The 22,708-nt window shown below is 37.3% G+C and overlaps 3 protein-coding genes across 4 annotated transcripts; 2 read left to right on the forward strand and 1 right to left on the reverse strand.

Annotated features, from left to right (window-relative positions):
* Window positions 1-950: 950 nt before the first annotated feature.
* On the reverse strand, window positions 951-1,631 carry LOC148586007 (uncharacterized protein At4g02000-like). Its single transcript, XM_088516858.1, has one exon. The coding sequence runs from the start codon at window positions 1,629-1,631 to the stop codon at window positions 951-953; it is 681 nt and encodes a 226-aa protein (XP_088372984.1).
* A 3,102-nt stretch (window positions 1,632-4,733) lies between these two features.
* PTB1 (polypyrimidine tract-binding protein 1) lies at window positions 4,734-11,487 on the forward strand. Its single transcript, XM_059593718.2, has 10 exons — window positions 4,734-5,011; window positions 5,722-5,931; window positions 8,003-8,065; window positions 8,141-8,214; window positions 8,318-8,413; window positions 9,630-9,687; window positions 9,757-9,861; window positions 9,949-10,030; window positions 10,418-10,530; window positions 10,758-11,487. The coding sequence occupies exons 1-10, from the start codon at window positions 4,829-4,831 to the stop codon at window positions 11,253-11,255; spliced, it is 1,482 nt and encodes a 493-aa protein (XP_059449701.1). The 5' UTR covers window positions 4,734-4,828; the 3' UTR covers window positions 11,256-11,487.
* Window positions 11,488-14,015: 2,528 nt separating this feature from the next.
* Window positions 14,016-21,384, forward strand: LOC132181269 (S-adenosyl-L-methionine-dependent methyltransferases superfamily protein). 2 transcript variants are annotated; one of them, XM_059594407.2, is made up of 9 exons: window positions 14,016-14,125; window positions 14,508-14,603; window positions 16,075-16,201; window positions 16,293-16,354; window positions 17,962-18,120; window positions 18,249-18,393; window positions 19,561-19,632; window positions 20,340-20,448; window positions 21,041-21,384. In XM_059594407.2, the coding sequence occupies exons 2-9, from the start codon at window positions 14,510-14,512 to the stop codon at window positions 21,140-21,142; spliced, it is 870 nt and encodes a 289-aa protein (XP_059450390.2). In that variant the 5' UTR covers window positions 14,016-14,125; window positions 14,508-14,509; the 3' UTR covers window positions 21,143-21,384. The 2 variants fall into 2 exon arrangements, with proteins under 2 accessions (XP_059450390.2, XP_059450391.2); XM_059594408.2 differs by having other exon boundaries at window positions 20,340-20,425.
* Window positions 21,385-22,708: the final 1,324 nt, after the last annotated feature.

The following is a 22,708-nucleotide window of genomic DNA, read 5'->3' on the forward strand; positions in this document are numbered from 1 at the left end:
GGCTTCTTCTCCTTCACCATACGCCGAAGGTCATGAATTGTACGAGGGTTCCCAAGCCCTCGACAATTCCAACTCAAAATGATCATCGCGGTCGGCGGGCTGGGTGCCAGCCTCTGCCAATCCCGATCCATGAAAAGAATTTTTCTGTCCCTTATTAGGAGAAGTTTTATCTTCAGTTCCACTCCCTTCACTCCCAAGGCCCCTCTTCTTGTGAATATTTTGCAAAGTTGATGAACTTCCATTCTGCTCATCTTCCCTCACCTTTCTCTTCCACGATACTGCCAACCTCTCAGGATTTTTTTCAGCTCTCTTTCTTGTCTTGACAAATTCTCCATGATTTTCTTGCATCGACTTTGCAATATCAGCCATAACCGGGCCAGAAAAGGACCCCCAGGACTAGAGTGCACTCCTCCAAGGCCCATAGAAATTGGGCTTGGGTGGTCTTGCATCTCAAGGTGGCCCACAGGCCAAGCACCTTCACATGATATTTTGGGCAAATCTTTTGGCAATAAATCATCCGCTTTTTTCACTAGCAAAACTTCTTCTTGATCGCGAATCTCCCTCTCATTAAATTTCATTGATTGCTTTTCCTTGCAGTTACCTCTAGATATTTCTTCCTTATTTGGCTTCGCAATCTCATGAAATCTTTTTTCAGAATTCCCATGATACGCTCCTGTAAATCCGCCCTCCCCTTTCTTGGGGAATTGACGCTGATTTTCCGGAATAACGTTTTCCCGTTCGTCGTTCTCGCCGGAGCCTGGGAAATGGTGTTTCCAGCCAGTACTCATTCTGCTATCCTGAGCTTTGTGCCTTGGAAATTTGTCATCTTTGTACGGACCAGAGGTTGTATGTTCGCTTCTAACCGTATTTTTACCAAAAGTTTTTTCAGTTCTTCTTGACAGGGATGATGCTCTAAGCCAAGGACCGAATTTGGGGGTTTCATCCTTATTTCAGAGATTGCTTCTATTCGGGCACCCCTCCTTTCCATGGGTAATGACTCCACATTGAAAACCAAATTTAGGGAGTCTTTCATATTGAAAGGCCACCAAAGTGGATTTCCCTTCAAAGTTCAATAATTGTCCCCTTGGTAGGGGTTTCGCCAGATCGAGTTGGATCTTCACCCGCAGAGATTCTACCCAACCAATACCATCTGAGTCAGTGTCCACCTCCTCCACGAGACCAACTGAAGCTCCAATTTTTAAACCCACCTCTCTCCCCATACATGCTAGAGGCAGATTTATCATTCTCACCCAAAAGGAGGCTTTGTCAAATTTTAGATCCAAAGGAGAGGTCCTTCCGTCAAAATCCTCAACCAATAACAGATAACCTTCAAACACCCAAGGTCTCCCTTCCATTACACGTACTTTGTGCCTACCATGTTCAAATTCAATCAAAAATAAATTATCTCCAAGCACTTTGAACGTTAGGTCTCCAGATAATCTCCACCATCGCAAAAGCTCCTTCTTGATTGTTTCTTTACTCACCATATGATCTGTCACTAGTTTGCCCACAATACACGCTTTTCCTCTATTGAAAGCCCCTTGCACATCGTTTACCTGAATAGCAACCTCAACGCCATCTCCCTTCGACAGCGATAAAGCTTCCCATAGCTTTGAAAGATCATCCGCCATTCCGCTCAAGATTCACCCGAACTGCTACAACAGATATTTTCCTTTCACGATTTCAAAACAATCATGAAAAACAATTCCTTCTCCTCCAGATCTGAACTAGCGAGAAAACGTTACCAATACTAGATTGTTAAAAATTAAACAAACAGTACCAACAAATTCTTCGTGAAAACTTGTAAGCCATCACAAATAACCAACATCCTCATCCACCTTCTCCCTAATAGATTACAGACAACTAGTAAGCGCCACCTCAAAGGCTGCACCAACCATTGCCCCCATTAGGTTCTTCGAAGCTGGAGAAAACAGAGAGCAGTAAAAATGTTTTTTTTACTGACCAGGCATATCCTATTTAAAATTGTGTCAGTGTTTATAAACATTTAAAAGACACATTAAATTTAATCTAAATTAGTAAACGGTTATTAATGACGTTAATAATTTATTGTGTCTTTTACATGTTTATTTACACTTAGCACTATTTTAAATGGGTTGAAGAATATTTCCTCAAAACTGATTTAGAAGAAATTGCCCCCTCCCCTCTTTGCTAGGGTTTCATCTCTAGCAGCCATCGGAAGAGAACATTTTGTTCTCCCCCTCCGGCCCTCCTCCCCTCTCCCTCTTTTGCCTCCCCCCTCCCTTTCCATCACCCTCTTTCACTTAGCGAGTTAACCTATTTACCTTATGCACTTAGCTCTCTGGGCGATTTTTTTCATTTCCCTTCCTCTCCGCCTCTTCCCCCTCCTTTGGTCCCTAGTTGTTTTTGTTTATTTCTGTATTTGATTTTGTTGTTTTTTATGCTTGTTTAGGTACACTTTGTGGGTGATGCTCTTGGAGTTTCATTCAAACTTTCCCCTCCATTTGAGTGTGCCGCCGATCTCCTCCGCGTGCTCCGCCTCCTACTGTCCTCTGCTGGGCCTTTTTTCGCGCCCCCACCACGATGAGCTTCCAATGCCCCTTTCTTTTTCGGTTTCCGGCAAGCGCGCGATCGGCTCTTCTTTCCGGCTGCTGTCATCTTCTTGGTGTGCTTTTTATGTTGTTTATTTCCCTGTAATTTTGTCTGGCTTTCCTTTTTTTGTTCTTTCTATTTGTTTTGTTTCTCTGTAATCGTTTTTGTTTTTATTTGTAATAATGCTCGATCCTCTCTCTCTCTCGATCTGCTCGCCTGATGCCCTTCGAGTTTGTTGCTTTGATCTAGACCTTTGGGTTGTAGATGTGAACGCTATCCTGGCTTTCGGGTTGAGGAGGATGAGCTTTGGCTTGTGGTTGTTTGCCATCAATGCCGAGGAATAAGAGCTACCTATGCATTGGTTGGATCTGTTTGGCGCAGATTTGCTGTTTAATTTTAAAATTAGTCATAGGTTAGCGGATTTTGTTTAAGTCTGGAATGTAATACGTCATCTTTTATGCTTGTAACCTCGTAGCTTCAACTATGGTTGGTTCAGAGCTTTTGCTTCGTGTTATTTGAGCTCTATGCTCGTTTATCAATGAATGAGATTGAACTGATTCATTTCAAAAAAAAAAAAGGAAAAAAAAAGAAAAAGATTTAGAGGAAATTTATGTTCTATATCTTCTTCTTGGTTGGTGAACATTCCGCCAAGTATTTGTGATACTGCAAGGAAGGAACTACCCCTTCCTACTGTGTGATTTAAGGATCGTTTTATTATAGTTTAATGAATACAATTATTCGTTTTTTTTTTAAAAAAAATCCCTAATGGCATCAGTAAATACGTCCTTAATTTAAAAGTGGAGATTCAAGACGGATTGAAGGAACTTTAGAGGTTTGTATTTTTTAAAAGAGTTGATGGATCTTTCGAGATTCGAGCCCTTTCTCTTGCCTCTAATTGCCAATTTAGGCGATTATTTTTATTTTTTTCTTTGTGTTAGTGCCAACAATTTTATAGGCGGTGTAATTCATTTGGCACAATCCCTCTTATTTTATTCTTACTCGCACTTATATGGTTGTATTATGGCTTAACGTGGGGTTGCCTAACCCTTTTATGTTGTAATTTTCACTCCCTTTTTCACGTTGTTTGCTTAGGAAAAAAAAAAAAGAGAGAAGTAAATATGTCCTTAATAAAATCACAAGTGAGATTCAATGCAGTATTTCTTTCAGAGTATAATAGCTTAAAATTGAGCAATTTATTTGAAATGATTGACTCAAATTACAACAATGCATAAAAAAGAAAATAAATGATGACTTGCTAGTAAAGAGGTAGAACCATCTGTGCCCAGAAAAAATTGCTTCAAACTTCTAAACCAACAAACACATGAGAATATTTTATTAATAAAAATAAACAAACAGTTTTTTTAATAACTAATACTTTTCACATATTAAGAATGACACTTTCAGAGCGAGGACAGTGAATTACAAAATGTTTAGCATTTTTTTTTTGTTTGTTAAATACTAAATACCTCTGGGGTTTCGAAACTTTATTTTTACTCTCTTAGGGTTTTATTTTTATCACATGAGGTTCATGTGGTTTTAATAATAGACCAAGTTAGTCATCCCTCAGTTGACCGTTAATTGACTTAACGGAAAACCACGTGGATCAATCAAATGTTGACACGTGGCACCTACTTAATTTTTTTTAAAAAAAAATTTGAAAAAAAATGTATTTAAAAAAAACAAAAAAAATTGGGGGTGGCTCCTTGGCCATTTAGGCTCGGCCACCCCCTGGTGCCTGTGGCCAGGCCACCATCAATTTTTTTTTTTTTGTTTTTTTTTAAATACATTTTTTTTTAATTAAAAAAAAAATTAAGTAGGTACCACGTGTCAATATTTGATTGGTCCACGTGGGTTTCCGTTAAGTCAACTATGACTAACTTGGTCTATTATGAAAACTACAGAAACCTCCTGTGATAAAAATGAAACCCTAAGAAGGTAAAAATAAAGTTTCGAAACCTTATGGAGTATTTAGTATTTAACCTCCTTTTTTTTTTTTTTTTTTTTTTCTTTTGGGCGTTAAAGCATAAAGGTTGTTTCAAAAAAAGAAAAAAGAAAAGAAGCAAATGCCGCGAAGGCGAAATTGGTAAATTGACCAAAGAGGGGAAGCGAATAGGAATAGCACTTTACCCTTTTTCCTATAAAATGCTCAGATTACACTTCATTCACACGACCTAGAGCTCGTACTTTCTCGCAAAAAATCATCACACTTTCTAGACGGCCAAACAGCGTCCATCTGCATTTTTACCAAGAACCCTAGATGTCGACCTCGGGGCAGCCCCAATTCCGGTACACCCAAACCCCCTCGAAGGTCCTCCACCTCCGCAATCTCCCCTGGGAGTGCACCGAGGAGGAGCTCATTGAGCTCTGCAAGCCCTTCGGCAAGATCGTCAACACCAAGTGCAACGTAGGTGCCAATCGCAACCAGGCCTTCGTCGAATTCGTAAGCCCGTCTTTGTACTTCCGCTTTGGTTCCTTTCCCTTTCTCTCTGCTCAAAATTTGAAGTTCACTTAGGATATTGGAAGAATCTATATGATGGTGTCCTGGAGCTTATAGAAGAATTATAGTGTATATTTGCGTATTTATCTATGTGGGTAGGTATGTATGTGCTGATAGAATAATGTTTTGGTGGAGAGCGATTTGGGCCTTGGTGAATGGGGGCTTGGTTGATTTGGTGTCTCGCTGAACTGGGGGGGGGGGGGGGGGGGGTTGGTTTTTATGGATGGTTTGTGAGGTGCTGGGTTACAATGGAGGTAATGGAACCGAGAGAAAAGTTATGAGGCTGAGTTAATTGTCCGCGGGGTTTTATTGCATTTTGCAATGATTTTTTTTTTTTTTTTTTTTTTCGATCTAGTTTCACATCCATTTGAAATGGTAGAAAATGGTCAACGAGAAAATGTTTGAAAAAAAAAAATAGCAGTGTTCATTTTTCCAGTGCCCTTCCATAACAAATACAAATTACCCAAGAATTGCAATTAGATTAGTTTCCATACATGTAGTCTTAGTTGGTTTATGGCGAAGCATTTCTCTCAGCTAAGCATGCATTCTATAGTGTCTGTTTATTTACTTATTACTGTTATGCGTAGTTTTTTTTTTCTTTACCGTCTGTAGGCAGTGGCTATGTATTTATGATAGAATATTAACAATTGCAGGCAGATTTAAATCAGGCCATATCAATGGTTTCATATTATGCCTCATCTTCAGAGCCTGCACAAGTTCGTGGCAAAACTGTGTATATTCAGTATTCAAATAGGCACGAAATTGTCAACAATAAAAGTCCTGGAGATATTCCCGGAAATGTATTGCTGGTTACCATCGAGGGTGTAGAGGCAGGCGATGTTAGCATTGATGTCATTCACTTGGTAAGTGCTTTTTTTTGTTAGCATTGTATGTCTTTCAGATGTCATGAATCCTAATATTAACTAAATTTTGCGTTTTCTAAAGAGGCATGTACTGCTCAAGTGATCCTTTAAAATTTTTTATTTTTGAAAGCAGAGGTTGTCATTGGTATTTTGGTTTTGGTTGGGTTAGTTTATTTATTTTATGAGTAATTGAAATATTATTAAACGCGCAAAGGCGCAACCCAAATATACAGTGAGTATACAAGAGAAACACCTAGCTAGAAATAGAAAACAAGTCGATTGGGTTAGTGTTTTTTCCCTCTAAATATGCAATTGTATTGTGTTTTTAAGGTGGATATTAAACAAACTTTTTTTCTTCCTTGCATCACAAAGGTAGAAGTTTCTAGGTAAATACTGTAAGCCATCTAAGATCTATTTTTCTAACATAAACATTTACCTTATAGAGAAAGGTAAATAAAATATAGAGAATGTAATACTTAGCAGGAACTTAACAATATTTCAATTCCTTTTTACGGGCATTTGAGGAATCTTTTATATAGTTAATGGAATGCAGTTGATATTCCATTACATGTTGAGCTATTTGAATGACAAAGCATGGTAAGAAACTTGGTACATAGTGTAAACATCTATAAAAAGAAATGTGGTAAATAAAAGATTTATTTTTATGGTACTTTTGATGACATCACATTGAATAATTTTAGTGATTATTTCTTGGATGCAACAAAATCATTTAACTCCAGAACAACTTTGTCCTAGCTTGGGTGTTTTCCCCCCTGCAATTTTCTTGGATTGGGCTTTGGTGGGGGATTCATGTGAGGGGATCGAGGACACTGAAGAGGACCACCCTTGGAAGGTGAAGGGTGTTTGCCCTAAGCCCAAAGGTATAGGGGAGCTTCCAAATTTAGAATGCTCCATCAACTATGATGCTTATGGCTTGTCCTCTAGGCAGGGGAAAGGCAAGGCTCATGCTGTCTAGTGTTGAGTGCTTCGTGTGGGTTCGGGTTTGAGGGCTTTTGGTGTTTTGAGGATTTGGGCTTGAGGGCTTTTAGGGTTTTGTGTTATTTATTTTTATTTTTTTGCTGTTGTTTGGGTTTTCCTTTTGCTCGTTTTAGTTAGGAGCTTCTTGTGTATATTGCCTGTGAGCTTAGGGGCGCCTTGCGCTTTTTTAATAACTTGTCCATTACTTATAAAAAAAAATTTGTCCTAGCTTCAAAGCAACCATTAATGTTGTATGTTAAAATATATGAAAATATAGTACTTTTAAGAGTTGAGTCAGATAAATTTGTTGTTCTATCTTGTGAACCCTCAGAAACCAGGGTCTAAGGTGGTGTGAAAGGCACACTTTTTATCTACACCTTGTCTTGTGTAGCAAATGCCTTGATGGTATTTTGAAAAGCCTAAAGGCTTTCATGGTCAGCTTGCAGTAAGGTGGACTCATGGTGAGCCCTGGCAATAGATTTCGGGTGCTACTCTATGCAATGATTGAGTTGTCAATTTTGCATGTACATGTATTGATCATTCTTCAGCCTTAACCTTAATAAACTCTTCTATAATAAGTTGCGGATGATGTCTTTGAAAATGTTCTTTTCAGGCATATTTCCTGAAGTTTTGTTCCATATAATTGGTACTCTACATTTTCTGTTTTTGATTAAAATTTTACTCATAACTTTGGGTTTTCATAGCTTAACATTTTGGGAGTATTGGTTGCATACTTCGACATTGGAGTTTATTTTCTTATTTTTTCTCACATTTTATTTAGAGTTAGCATCCTGATTGAATTATGTGCCTTTTTTTTTTTTTTTAATTGAAATCGGTTGAATCACAGATGGTGATATCTCTTATTTAAATTCTTTTGTTGGAGGCAGTTTGGAATTATTATCTTGTACGTCATACTCCTTTCTAAGGTCACGCATATATGTACAGGTGTCATTCTGCACTTATTTCTCATTCATTTGGATTTTTTCCCTTTTGTTCCGTAGTATCTACATCTGGGCTAGTTTATAATAGTTATCTTTTATTTTTCATTAAGGATATTGATATGATCGAAGCATGACCATTTGGAATTTTTCAGGTATTTTCTGCTTTTGGCTTTGTGCATAAAATTGCTACTTTTGAAAAGGCTGCAGGTTTCCAGGTATGATAACTGCACTGAATCTTTTGAGATCTCATTTATCTTGCTATATCGTTCTTACTCTTTGGCATTCGCTAGGCCTTAATCCAGTTCAGCGATTCTGAGACTGCATCTGCAGCAAGGAATGCCTTAAATGAAAGAAGCATACCCAGGTATGTCCAGCTTTTGTGCCCCCTTCTCCTTTCGACTTTAATAAGTTTGGGAAGGGCATTGATATTGTATGTCTGCTAATCGTATTCTGATGGTTTACTTTAGGTATTTGCTTCCAGAGCATGTTAATTCATGTCACTTGCGTATTTCCTATTCTGCACACACTGATCTGAATATCAAGTTCCAGTCTCACAGAAGCAGGTAACAATGGAATCAAGAGATTCTGTAATCTGTTTCTATTCTTCTTAAAAGTATTTTGCGCTGACCATGTTCTTTACGTAATCTTTTGTCTTTCTTCTTGTATGCTTTTGATTTTGGCTTCTGAATTCTGCTAATTAATGCCCACACTTTTTGTCATCTAGGGGGTTAGTGAAGCCTGCTAGGCAGAACACAGATGTGTTGTCATGGCCACTTAGTAATTTCCTCAATCTTTTGATAATTGTTTAATGCATTTGTTGATGTCATGGTAGTGAGAGTTCCTTATTATTATTGTGGAAATGCATTGGTTGAAAGATTGCTTCTTCATGGAGACAGTTTTTGTCATCCTGGATACATATGTGTATGTGTGTGTGTGGTCATCATCATCTACATTTCTACTCCATAAATCTCCTTATGCTGATCTTTCTTTGAGAGAACATGTTGGGAATAGCATGACATCTTAGATAAGCGAAGGAGAAATGTAAAAACTATCAATAAGCATATCTCTCTCTCTCTCTCTCTCTCTCTCTCTCTCTCTCTCTCTGTTTTTTAAGGTAAAATCTGTTTTAATTATATGAAATTGGACCTTGTTTGGTCTGTTAGATATCATCACTGTTGTCAGCCCTTGACTTTTACTTGGGTCTCACTGAAAAGTGATAGAATTCTGTCATCAAGCATTTTCCTAAATGTTGTTGCACTGTATTTTTAGAGTTGACTGGAATTAACTATAGTAGGTCATTACTCTGTTGAGATTATATATGAAAGCTAGCAATATTTAAGTCGAAGGCAGCTGTCCACAGATAGAGTCTTGAAGAAAAAATTCTTTAATTTCCCCACTGTCCATTTGCGGTCTTCAAAACTTCGATCATAGCCTACCAAAATACCCTTTCTAGCAAGCGAAAAGGTCTACCACATTGAGTATCCTCTTTTCAAAATCTGGTGTAGCTTCCTCTGCTCGCTTTTTATTTTGTTGAAAAATATATCAAAGTATAAATGAGTTTGAAGCAGATTACTTACTCTCTTGACCGTTTCAAACATTTAATTTAGTCTTATTGTGGCTGCCTTCCCAACTTGTTTTCACATAATTTTGAATATTCAGTCTTTGTTTTCAGTAATATGGATATGTTTCTACTTAGTGGCACTATCTGAAAGTTGTGTATTAGTAGTGGTGTGTAAGAATTGGATGATAGATGTGAATTTTGTCTGCGTGACCTGACAGGGACTATACAAATCCGTATCTTCCTGTGAATCCTACTGCAATTGAGGGAATTGTGCAGGTACCTTCTTGTTCTTAGAACTTTTATTGCATTGTACAGTGGTGAGTACTAACAAACTGTCATGTCCAGCCTGCTGTAGGGCCTGATGGAAAAAAGAAAGAACTTGAGAGTAATGTTCTTCTTGCTTCAATTGAGAATATGCAGTATGCTGTCACTGTGGATGTTCTTCACACGGTTAGGGCTTATATGCTTTCCTCATGTGAATTGATAGTGAATTAGGTGACTTGTACTCATACAGTTGTGCTGGTTTACCTGTTACAGGTATTCTCTGCATTTGGAACTGTCCAGAAAATTGCTATATTTGAGAAGAATGGTCAAACCCAGGCACTTGTCCAATATCCTGGTATATACGCTCCCTTTTAGTTTCCCAGAATTCAGGGGTTCATTTTACCTGGTTTGTTGTTGAAAGTCTATTTATGTTTTCTTGCTTTTGCCCTCTTCATTTTGGCTTGGTTTAGTTTAGTTTTATGGCGGTTTTCAAGCATTTAGGTCTTGTCGATTCTTGACACTGGCGTTAGTATCATATTACATTAAATTATTTGGTGCTGTTTATTTTTCATTTTTTTTATCTCCACAATATATGTGCTATATTTACCATTTTAAGGCTTCAGTTTCTTCTTGAACCATTTTAACAAGGTGCAATGTTTACTTTTTTGGTACTTTTTTTAAAAAAGGTGTTATTTGAACTTTTTAAGCCACCATCATTTGATGTGTTAGCTGTTATTTTCAGATGTTAGTACTGCGGCAGCTGCCAGAGAAGCCTTAGAGGGACATTGCATATATGATGGTGGCTATTGTAAGCTTCATCTATCATACTCTCGTCATACTGATCTCAATGTAAAGGTATAAATATGTAATTTTGAGTTAATGTTCATGAGAAAAAATAAAAGGGGAAATAATGTAAAGACGTCCTTAGAAGAAAAAGTGGATCCTTTCTTGATCGAACTTGGTCCTTAAATGTATGCTTCCTTGACACACTTAACTGCCCTTTGATTATGGTTTCGTATATTTTATTACATGTTTGCGAAAATCTTCTGAGAATCTGATCTTTTGTTTTACATTTGTTATAGGCTTACAGTGATAAAAGTAGAGATTATACAATCCCAGATGCAAGTTTGCTTACGGCACAACAAGTGTCAGGTCTCCCTGGTGTTCCAGGAGCTTGGCAAAATCCTCAGGCTGGTCCATTGTATCATGGGAATAATTTTACTTCAGGAGGTGCTGTGTCGGGTCAGTATCCTGGTGGACAGGCGGCACCATGGGATCCTACCATGCAGTCGGGCAGACAGCAATATGTATCAGTTCCTGGCACTTATCCCGGTCAAAATTTTGCAGCATCCTCGGTTCCTGGATACGCCACTGCAGCAGGGCCTGCTGGTTCCTCACCATTGACACCGACCAGCCAAATTCCTTCTGCTGTCACTTCCATGGGATTTTCTCCAGGGGTTCCAGCAAATGTGCGACCCGGTGGTGCTTCATCTCCGGGTCAGCTTCAGCTAGGGGTTCCGCCAAATGTGCGACCTGGTGGTGCTTCACGGCCTGGTCAGCATACTTATTATGGTCAATAGGTTGTATCTTCTCTACTTCAAGTAAATGCAAGTTGCTAGCATTCCTAGCGTCTCTGGCTCTCCCAAAAACTTCTACTCTCCATATTCAATTCACTTATTCTGGAATTCATTGTGTCTCTGTGTCATCAAAGAAAAACCAGTAACTGCTCAAAATTTTCAATGTGGCGTCCTTCCAGATATTGTATTGTTCCGATTTCGGCTGCATTTGGGATATAAAGTGACTTTTTTTTTTTTTGTTTGTACCCTTTCCTTCTTCTATGTTTAATAATTACTTTTTATGTATTACTTCGATTGGACGAGGCTGGTTAATCAAGTCAGAAAGCTTTATACAGGAAGGAAAAAGGGTAGGTATGAAACATCGTTCCTAAGTAAAGGGTAGGCTGTGCATCAGCTGCTGATAAATATGGTTGATGCAATTGAAAGCCATCTACGAGTACCCCTTGTGCAGCGAATGGGCAAAATGGGTTATCCCCTCCAAAGGGCCAAGATGGATGATAGTGCACTTGAAAAAGCTTGAACTGAAAACTCGTCTTTTGGCCGGTGTGGTTTAGAAGATAGAGCTGTGCAGCTATTCTTAATGAGAATTTGGATGAACATTGTTCTGAAAATGTCGGTGAATAGAAGAGATCTTAGGGACTCAGAGTGATCTCCCACACTTCCTCAAAGAAATTAACCAAATATGTAACCATTTTTACTTTACTTAAAAGGTGTTGCAAGTTGGATCGTAATGGGAAAGAGATTCAAGGTGTTCTATTCCCTTGTCATGCCAATCAGTCTCTATGGTTGTGGTGTCTATAATCCGTGCTTCAATGATATACACTACATTTTTATTTTATTTTATTGATATGACTGTTAGTCAATTTTTGATTTATTTATTTTTTTAAAACAAAGGTCAATTTAATGGTTAATCTAATTTGAAACTACACTACTATGATTTTTCTCTCTTTTCTTTCTTGAAAACAGAGAGAAAGCCAACAACCAAATAAGCCACCGGTGGAGGGAAAACTAGATCTAGTTTCCCCCCTCCTCCTCCCCCTTAATTGCTTTTTCCTTTTCCTTTTTCCTTTTTCTGAGTTTCTCTCTTTTAAGATGACTCTTTTCTCACTAGAGTTTTTTCTCTAAATCCTCTAGTCTCTTTTCTTTCTTGAAAACAGAGAGAAAGCCAACAACCAAATAAGCCACCGGATGAGGGAAAACCAGATCTAGTTTCCCCTCTCCTCCTCCCCCTTAATTGCTCTTTCCTTTTCCTTTTTATGAGTTTCTCTCTTTTAAGATAACTCTTTTCTCTCTAGAGTTTTTTCTCTAGATCCTCTAGTCTCTTTACGAGGCTTTATCTATCGTCTTTAATGATTTATCCCTGACCCTCCAAAAATGCAGCTATCGTCTCTTTCCTTGCAACTCGCCTTCTTCACTGCTTTTCTCGCTCGGATTTGTGATTTTTGAAGATGGGTTTTTTTCAAAATTAGATCTTCATTTCTCCGCCAGTTCCAGCTTGCAACACACCATGCCACCACCCTTACTAGTGTCCCAGCTTCCTGGCTCCTCCCCCAGACATCCACACGCCGGAGCGTGGACCTCACGCCCCGGACAGCATCCTTAGAAGGCTCTCCTTCGCCTCTCCCTCTACCAAAGCTACTATTTTCTGAGTTATTTTTGTATTTTTTGTGTATTTCTGTTGTTCACATGTTAAACCAAAATTGTTTGGGCTTCAAACTCCTTGTCTATGATGGATATCTCCTTTTTGCTGTTCTTGCTCTTCTTAGTCTTTTCGGTTTCCTTGAAAGTTGGATTAGATTTAAGTTTGTAAGGGTCTTTGTACTCCCGATGGTTTTATCCATCATAATGGGCCGCGACTGTCAAAAGCTGCATTCACAAGTGACTTCCACCTTCTTGGATCTTCTTCAGGGCTTTGAGGTGTTTGTAGTTTATCTTAGTTGGGTTACTGTGTTTTGTTATTTTACCTTGTCTTTCCTTTTTCCTGTATTTCTGCATCTGTAATTTGTTATGTTTGCAATGAAGTTATTCTTTAAAAAAAAAAAAAAAAGAAGAAGAAAAAATGGGGGTTAATCTAAGGATTGATCTAACACTATTAAACTTGATTTTGTGCTATTTAATTTTTTTAAAAAGATATGTTAATATTAAATACACCAAATTTAAATTTTAACCATAAAATAAAGAATATTATATTCCATTGTGACGTCCAAGCATTTCTTGTAGTTGCTAAAATATGGCAGATAAGCCGTCAAAATATGGGCTCTAATATTGCTCGTGGCCATGAAAGGATGGGCTTTTACTGCTGGTTCACCGGCGGTGCGATTTTAATAAGTGCAATTTAAAAAATTACATTTTTAAAAACTACGTTTTTAAAATGGTAAAGCATTTTGTAAAACAAGTTACAAAGTATTTTTTTTATTAATTGATTGTTTGGATAACATTAACATATAATTGCGGTTTTATGGCCAAATAGGTAAATATTGCGCCAAATATTTTTTTAAGCAAAATCGTGATTTTGGTTTAAATTCGCACATTTTCAAATAAGCACCCCTAGTCAGCTTATAAAAATCACAAATTTTTTTCATAATTTTAAAATTTGCATTTTTAAAATCACAATCCCAAACATTCTAAAATTAAGATTTGGTTTAAAAATGCAAATTATTTCTTTAAAAACGTACTCCAACCGGATCCTTAATATTGCTCTAATTTCTTCTACAAAATTAAATGGAAGCTTATTAAAGGCCCAACAAAAAAATAGAAGCTTATAAAGGTCCATACTACAATCTAGAGATCCATTTAACCGCCTCTTCTTCTCTCTCCTTCACACTCCGCGCGACTACCGGCCACTGACCCGATTCCGTCACCGGTCGGAAGAGGTAATTTTCTTTTGAGGTTTTTCTTTTTCTTGATCGACCACCTATATATTCTTCTTCAATTCTCTCCAACTTCATCTCGATTTTTAATTTTTTATGTTTACTGAGAAAATAGAGCATAAGAAAGTTTCCAATGAATTCATTTTTTTTGTAGCACTCAATAGTTGCTCAGTTTCTTTCTACTTAAAATGCTCGAAATACTCAATGCTTTAATGAAAAAAGTTTCCCAGGCTTCTTGCTTTATTGTGTTCTTAGCATTACATAATCCAGACTGTCATCATTTGAACATGTATGAATTCGAGTTAAATGGTTCATCTGAATTGATTGTACATCTGAATGTGATCTAATCCTTTTTATTTTATTTTATTTTATTTATTGTTTATAGCCATGGCCCTGAGAATGGTGACTGGGAAGTTGCGGAGCAAATGGTTGCCCAGGTTCTCTGCTGCTTCTCTACTGCATTCACACGCCACCAGTTTTGGTTCGTCCCTCTCTTTCTCTGTCTCTGTGTGTGTGTATTTTGTTCAGAAATTCTATTCATCGCATATTCCTTTTTCCCTCACGAAATGGATTTTCTAGAGTATGAGCGTGCCCTTATAAAAGCTGTTTGTGTCAAATTCCTAAAATTTTCTTTTGAATTTTCAAAAATTAGGGCCCCATTCTGTGTTGACTAGCGCTTGGAATGAAAACCTTGCTTTTTAAGCAAAGTTAGTCTTCAATTAACATGACAGCTTACCTCAAGTGGAGCCAATCAGATTTATAGGTCTATAACTAATTCGTCAAAACTTTTTCCAACCTTTTTTTGGGGGGGGGGTTTCTTTTCTGTTTTTTTGGTGAAATGCAAATGCATAATGCCACCTGTTTTACTCTTGAGGTAACCTTATGACATAGGCATAAGGTAACCCCTGTTGTCTATTTGAGACGAGCGCAAAATGGTTAGGAATGGAGAACATTAAAAAGTGGATGAGCATTTCCTTGGACTACATAATTACATGCTAGGAGAAAAAACTATCATCTCCAATTGATAGTCAGTGCACGTGAAATTGATGCACTGAACTATCAAAACTGGACAAACCAAAGGTTCCGTCAAGAAACATAGTTATGACAAATTTATGCATAAATATTGATAAATTTTTTTTTTGAGAAAAACTAAAATAATGAGATTTGTGGCTACACTCTCTGCATTAAGTTTACATCTCATAAGATGTTAAGGTCTCAAAAGGTGCACCTTTGACTATGACTTTGCTCATGAGTTGTAAGTAACAATTTTTTTATTTTATTTATTTATTTTTAAATCTTGTAGCATTTTAAGAATCAACAAAGAAACAGGACCTAGATTTTTTTTTTGTCCTGATCAGGGATAATTGATTGTTTCACTTAGGTAAAAAAAACTCGGGAAATTCTTTTCCTATAGTCGATTAGGATATAAATCTTTCTTTGATGGAAAGGTGCAAAATCATCAGCCCTCCTTTTCCTTCAATATTTTTCTTTTCAAAGGATTTCTTCACACATACACCTTAAGTTTACTCGTAATAAAAGGGTGGGGGGGGGGGGGGGGGGGGGGGAGGCTAAGGGGAGGGATTTGGGTAGGCTACCCTATGTATAGCCGCTGACAAAACAGGTTATTTTGTCAAGCAGAAGCAAAAATAATTTATCCTCACTCAAGTGGCTTATCCTTTTTTTGTAATGATCAATGCAAGGAAGAAAATACTTTTTATGGAAAAGGAAACCTAGCAGCTAGTCTGCGCCCCCCCCCCCCCCCTCCCAAATTGAGTGCATTGCGTGATACATGCACCATTGAATTACAAGCATATGCATGTTCTTGGCCACTTAGATTGTACATACTTTATTGTATTTGGTATTCCTTTCTTTTGCTATAATTGCTGCTTAGTATCACTTTGCTTCACCTTTACAGGTTATATTGAATAATCACTACTAGAATTTCATTTCAGGATTTAAAGAAGTACAGGAAGAAGAAAAAAGTCGCATGGTTGGTAATGTCTTCAGCAGTGTGGCTTCAAACTATGATCTCATGAATGATTTGATGAGTGCTGGATTACATAGATTATGGAAGGACAGGTAATACCTTTCGAGTTGCATGTGTGATTTTATTTGGATTTGAAACCTATTGCTCTTTGCCTTCACAATGTTGCATATCCAACATTTTCAGACTAGTTTCTAAACTGAATCCATTTCCTGGAATGAAGCATCTTGATGTGGCTGGTGGGACAGGTTAGCATACCATGCACAATGATTATATGTAAGATATGTGATGTTTGTTTGCTGAAAAACTTGATAACACTGTAAGTGTTGGACAAAATTGGGCAACATGTAAACCTAAAAATTGGAGAGAGTGAAGTATAATATATTGGAGTTTTTTTTTTTTTTTTGGGGGGGGGGGGGGGGGGGGGGGGGCGGCGGGGGGGTGGGGGTGAAGTAGATGAATTTTTATTGAATAAAGAATAGTGCAACCAAAACTATCAACAACAAAGCACCCATCTACAAAAACTTAACACTGCTCAAGGCTATATGGTAAACACACCTCTAATCTGCCTTGCATTTAGATGATTCTCCTCAAATAACAACTACCTCAAAAACTATACAGAATAGCAGATAATCTTGAAGTCTTTCATCAAGTACCTCTCTGTCCAGCCATTCTCTGCAGCAAATTCTTGACCTCAATTTGCCATGCTTTAAAAAGTCTCCTAATATCAGCAGTATTTATTGTCATCAACATGCCTGAGCATCATAATTGTACATTCAGCACAATTTTTTGATAAGTCCTTCATGTGAAAGTCTTATCCCTTATCAATTTTCTATGAGTAAATACTTATCAAAAAAAAATTTTCTATGAGTAAATCTTGTTCCTGCAATCTGCCATTTAGAGCGCTGTATCCTTAAACCTTCCCAAATAATGTTATACGAAGGAACTTCAGGAGGTTTCTCTTGTATGCTCTGCCAAGTATTTTTATTGAGAATTCCTCATCACCATTTTTGAAATCAACAGGTTTTTTAACGCTTCATCACTGTGGATGGTAACATGGCTTTCAATTATTTGCCAAACTTTAAGAGCTTTGTCAGAAACAGCATCATGAAGGCAACACCTATTCCTTCTGATGACTTCTGCAACTTTGGCATTCTTGGGAATATTGGGACCTTCTATCATTTGATCTCCAAATTTATTCACAATAGCACCTAAGGGAAGCAAATTTTTATGCCCGAAGTAGGTGTTTTTCCATCCCCTAGACGTTTTGCCTCATCTCTCATTAAAAGTTTCCTTATGTTCAACCTTAATCTGTTGGACACTCTATACTTCCTAATTCCTATGCTTTTATTCTTTATAATCATATGATGCGTCCAGATCTCCCAAATAGAAGGAAGTTTTTATATCAATGCTCACAGATGCTTCATCATAGAGCAATTAAAGATACATAATAGAAAAAAAAAATTTGACTAGTTTGAAGGTTTTTAAAATTACTGGCCTCCAGATACAATTTATGTAAATTGTTGAAATGTAGCGAAATGTTAATTTTCCTGTAGGAAATTTTCAGCATGAGCTTGCTTTCGCATAAAAATCCTTATCTGGTGTGAAAACGAATTTTATTTACTATGATGCGATCCGGATTTGTTCTTGTCTTAAAACCTTACCTGAATAATATTTGTGGATCTTGCGGGCTTTCCTTTGTATACACTATGGGTTTTTGTGGGCTTTCCTTTGCATACACTCTGTGTACTTAGTGGCGCATTGCGCTCTTTTGATATATACAACAATTACTTATAAAAAAAATAAATAAATAACATTTGTGGATCTTGGGTTTAAAGCTTTTGAAGTTTTGCAGGGGATGTAGCTTTCCGAATCCTGGAAGCCATAAACAGTGTCAAACATAGAGCAATGCAAGATGTTCTTGAAGATAATTTACATGAAGAAACTCAGATATTTGTATGTGACATCAACCCCAACATGTTAAACGTTGGTAAAAAGCGAGCCTTGGAGAGAGGTAAAGTAAATGGAGTTAGTAAACTGCCATTAGACGAATTATATGTTCTCCTTAGAGGATTGCATGTGAAATTTATGTCATAAATCCTTCTTTTGTTTAGAAATGAATATCTTCTCCTGACTTTTCAGGTATTGGAGAAGCCAAATCCCTATTATGGGTGGAGGGGGATGCAGAAGCCTTGAACTTCAAAGATAATTCAATGGATGGTTACACAATTGCCTTTGGGATCAGGAATGTTACACACATAGAGAGAGTTCTTGCTGAAGCTTACAGGTAAGCTTACACCTTGGCATGTTGTTGTATACCTTTACAGCCTCTAAATTGTATGTATGGATGCAGCACAATTTACCATTATGTCAGAGTAGTTAATAGTCTTATTGAATAGGTTAGGATTCCCTTTATATGGATGGGATTTTTATATTTTGACATTCATCATGACTTAATGGAGGGTATTCAGGGTTGGTATGGACTGGGTTTGAAGAATTGAAGTGGATTTCGAATTAGGTGACAATTTTCTTGACACACTCATGATGGGTATAGAACTATCCATTTGTGTCATCAAGTTAATATGATTGGAAGATTTCTAGAGTTTTCAGAGTACTGTAGCAGATCTTCCCAGGTAGTAGAAAGATAACGTTTCAGATGCTGTTCAGAGAATTTTTCCAATATCAGTTCCAGACCATAGCCCGAGATTGTTGGATTATGGAGGCGTTAGGAGGAGTAAGACTGTATTCAAGTTTGAGCATTTTGGCTGAAAGAAGCCCTTTTTAGATTTGGGAATTGTGGAACAAATCATTGTGGATTAGGATATCATTAAGTAAGAGAACCTAGTGGTACGAAATGAAAATAGTTAAGCTGTCCATTAGGAGGACTGTTATTTTATTTTCTTTATGTCAATCATTTACTTTTCATGTTCAAGCATGAGTGGGATTGGTTGAGACTTACCTATTGATAGGTCTAAACTATATGGTGAAACTGGTAACTTGGTAAGAAACTGTCTTTGATTTTGAGATTGTTGGACATATACTCTTTGGCTTTCCATTAAAGAAAATTACATCTTCTATCAGATATATCCGAGAAAACAAATGCAGGCTCGGCTGTCACTAGATTTGATCTCCTAGAAATGTTTTCTTAGACCTAAGTAACCAATATGTGTAGCAAAAGTGAGGTAGAGTGTGTATGCTCTAGAAGTGTGAAATGTGGAATGAAATTATGAATCTTGCTAGAAAATTCTGTATACTGATGGGAGGAGAACTAAGATGAAATGGCAGCTTTCAAAAAGATCATCCCCTGTATTGGAGAAGAATTTATTTGTAAAAGTACTAGATAAAATACAATGTAGCACTGAACAAAGTATTGAGTACCTTTTATTGCTATCAAGGAAGTTTTTTGCTCTTATATTTATGTATAATGTTGGCTTTCTATGACTTTGTTTATCAGGGTACTAAAACGGGGAGGAAGATTCCTTTGCCTTGAACTGAGCCATGTGGATGTTCCTATTTTTAAGGAATTGTGAGTATCTGATTGACAACTTAGGACTAAATTTGTGTATGATAAGCTATGTTTATGGCTATTCATAAACTTATATTAGTTCTTCTGATTAGTATTACCAGCATCAAAGAAAAGTTCTTTGTTGTCATCATTATTGTGTAAGCAATATTATAATTGTCTTGTAGTCTGCTGCATCTATCTGAAAACCAGTAGATTGACCAAAGATTTTCCCTGATCGTTGTCCTGCTCTCATGAAATTTTGACAAACTTGAAATCACCCTAATTTTCAACTGATTTGACAATCCAGGATCCTTTGGGTTTTTTCATGAATTTTGTCCAGTGGCTAACTTGAAATTTTGACACCCTTAACTTGCTTTGATGGGTTTTCATTTTTCACAAACACCCAATAAAATGTCCATTTTGTGTGAAGAACAAAGCATTAGTTCCACTGCTGTGTCTTAACGGATTTCGCACATTGGAGAAAACTATGTTTCATGTTCATCAGTAAACAGACATTGGAGAAAATTATTTTCATTCCGTATGAAGAAATAGTGCCGTTACTGCATCTACAGTTTTTGGATGATGGATTTCACAGACTCTACTAGAATCTAGTTCTCTCTCTCTCTCTCTCTCTCCCCCCCCCCCCCCCCCCCCCCTTGTAATATTTTTCTCTTCTGTTGTGTACTTTACTTTTGCCTTAATCTAGTGTTGCTTGTTTTCTTATACAGATACGATTATTATTCATTCTCCATCATTCCAGCAGTGGGAGAGCTAGTTGCAGGTGATCGGGATTCATATCAGTACTTAGTTGAAAGTATTCGCCGTTTTCCCTCCCAGGTTTTTTTTTATTCTGTCTTCCAAAATATAGTCCACCATCACTGATGTTTGTTTGAAGTTTAGTTGTGTCCAGACAACTGCTGCCATCTGATGGGAAAATGCACCAATGCAATTCCCCAGGTGCTATGTAGCAACTATAAGCTAAAACAAAGGTTTCTATTTTTCAACTAGTTACTTTCTCTAAAACCTTTCTTTCAACTCACTAAAAGTTGCTATGTGTGCGTATGCATGTAACTGGTACTGTGAGTAAAACATCAAAGAGGACAAACTGACTAGAGTGGGTGCTGTGCATGGACGTGTTTTTTCTTTTACCCCCCAAGAGAAGAGGACATTAATATTACAAAAAAAGCAAATGTGGAAATCTAAGAACATAGTTTGCAGTATTTATATTGATGGGAGTGTCTCATGATTTCTGGTTTTAACTTGTGTCGTATGTCTATGTATGCGCCATTAAATTCCTACTCTATCTAAATGTGCTCCTTTCTACCAACTGGGTTCCTTTGTATACTTTGTGAAGAATTGCAGCTTTTTCCATTTGGCTGATAGTGGTATCTTGTATTATATGTAACTTTGTCATAATTGATGAATGCAGGAGAAATTTGCTTCGATGATTGTAGATGCAGGGTTTCAGAAGGTTGAGTATGAAAATCTTAGTGGTGGAGTGGTTGCCATCCATTCGGGCTTAAAAATTTAAGTGTATGTGTTATCATTCTTATCTGAAATATCCCTACAGCTTCTATACCTTACATAATTTTTGGCAGTGAAGTTTCATGTTACCCTGTATGAAATACGACAGAAAGCTTTTTAGTTTGAAGCGGATTCTATACGAGTGTCCCTAGCTTGTGCAAATTTCTGGAGAAAAAATGGGTTTATTACTCTAGAGAGGCATGTCAGATACTGTACTTAATAAAGCTTGAAATGAAAGTCATTTTTTGATGAGCCTGTAGCCATGTGGTGGTGGTTACTTTAATTGTACTTCCCTAATATGTATAATCAAAATCAGTCAGTGTCAAACCCAAAGGTGTAGTCCAAGGGATCTTTAAATCTTCACTGTTCATCTTGCACGCTTTCTCAAAGAAGATTAATACCCCACTCTCACTCTTGCTCTTATGTATTTTTTATGTTACTTTAAAAATTTGGATAATTCTTAGATTTTCATCTAATGATAATTTTAAAAATTACATCAAAGAGCATGAAAGTGGGCATGTATAGCATCACTCAGTTTGTACGGTGCCTTTTTCTAATTTTCTTTTCCTTCAATTTGTTAATTTGTCTTTACCTTTTAACGGTATGCATCAAGAGAGAGTAAAGCTGGATTCTACTGGGAAAGCGATACAAGGTGTTCTAATCCCTTGCCTTGCTTATCTCAATTCATACGTGTCATTTTCTTTGTTGAGTTCATCAAAAGAAAATGGGTACCCTAGTATGAGATGGAGGGTGTGGGTCCAAAGGCGTAATCCTATTTTCATATCATCATAGATTTAGAATATATCATCTTGAGTCTTGACAATGCTTATGATATCATAGTTATCATGTTTGTACCTGATATTCGACGGTGAAATGATCGTATATATAAATACCTAAAGGATGAATCAATTGATTGTAAACCCCACAAGGAGCTAAAAATAAACATTTTCCCACAGTAAAAGAGTTGACAAGGAAGAAAAGACATAAGAAGTGCATTCGGAGTGACCTGCACAAATGTTTTATATCAATGAGCTCAAAGACATTATAAAAGTATGCATACTTTTCCTTTACTCTCTAGTCAGTCGATTACAATCTGCAATAGTGTAATCTGTTGTACATCATTTTAAACGTTTAAGACAGTTGCCCCCACACCCCCAGCCCTCCACCCCGCCTGGGAAGCGCCTTAAATGCTCTCCATTTGTTTGCTTCGTTGATGTTGGGTGGTGACCAGACCACGGAAGTAGGATCTTCTCTAGTCCAAAATAGACTAGAGAATATCCAGTTTATGGCTACTGGAGCCACAAATGAGACACTTGTCTCACTAGCAAAAAATAATAATAAAATATTATTTCATATTAATAAAAAATAAAATAATAAAAAAGTAAAGTGTAGTTGGCCATCCCATCTTGGCCATAAGGGGTGGCCGGACCACCCCATTTTAGCTCAAGCCACCCTCAATGGCCGGCCAGGGGTGGCCAAACCACCCCATGGCCCTTGGGCCCCTATGGCCAAACTAAAAAAGAAAAAATCGTTTGGCCCTTGGAGGTGGTCCGGGGGTGGCTTCAGCCTCCAA

Source organism: Corylus avellana, chromosome 5, assembly GCF_965113065.1.
Source record: "Corylus avellana chromosome 5, dhCorAvel1.hap1.2, whole genome shotgun sequence".
In the NCBI taxonomy this organism is placed as follows: Eukaryota; Viridiplantae; Streptophyta; class Magnoliopsida; order Fagales; family Betulaceae; genus Corylus; species Corylus avellana.

Excerpts from the sequence above, each read along its gene's own strand:
- LOC132181269 (XM_059594407.2), top strand. The coding sequence starts at position 14,510 with ATGGCCCTGAGAATGGTGACTGGGAAGTTGCGGAGCAAATGGTTGCCC. Across the intron at positions 18,394-19,560 it reads GTTCTTGCTGAAGCTTACAG|GGTACTAAAACGGGGAGGAA; the intron begins GTAAGCTTACAC and ends TTTGTTTATCAG. Across the intron at positions 20,449-21,040 it reads TTCGCCGTTTTCCCTCCCAG|GAGAAATTTGCTTCGATGAT; the intron begins GTTTTTTTTTAT and ends TGATGAATGCAG.
- PTB1 (XM_059593718.2), top strand. The coding sequence starts at position 4,829 with ATGTCGACCTCGGGGCAGCCCCAATTCCGGTACACCCAAACCCCCTCG. Across the intron at positions 5,932-8,002 it reads GCATTGATGTCATTCACTTG|GTATTTTCTGCTTTTGGCTT; the intron begins GTAAGTGCTTTT and ends GGAATTTTTCAG. Across the intron at positions 8,215-8,317 it reads AATGAAAGAAGCATACCCAG|GTATTTGCTTCCAGAGCATG; the intron begins GTATGTCCAGCT and ends GGTTTACTTTAG.
- LOC148586007 (XM_088516858.1), bottom strand. The coding sequence starts at position 1,631 with ATGGCGGATGATCTTTCAAAGCTATGGGAAGCTTTATCGCTGTCGAAG.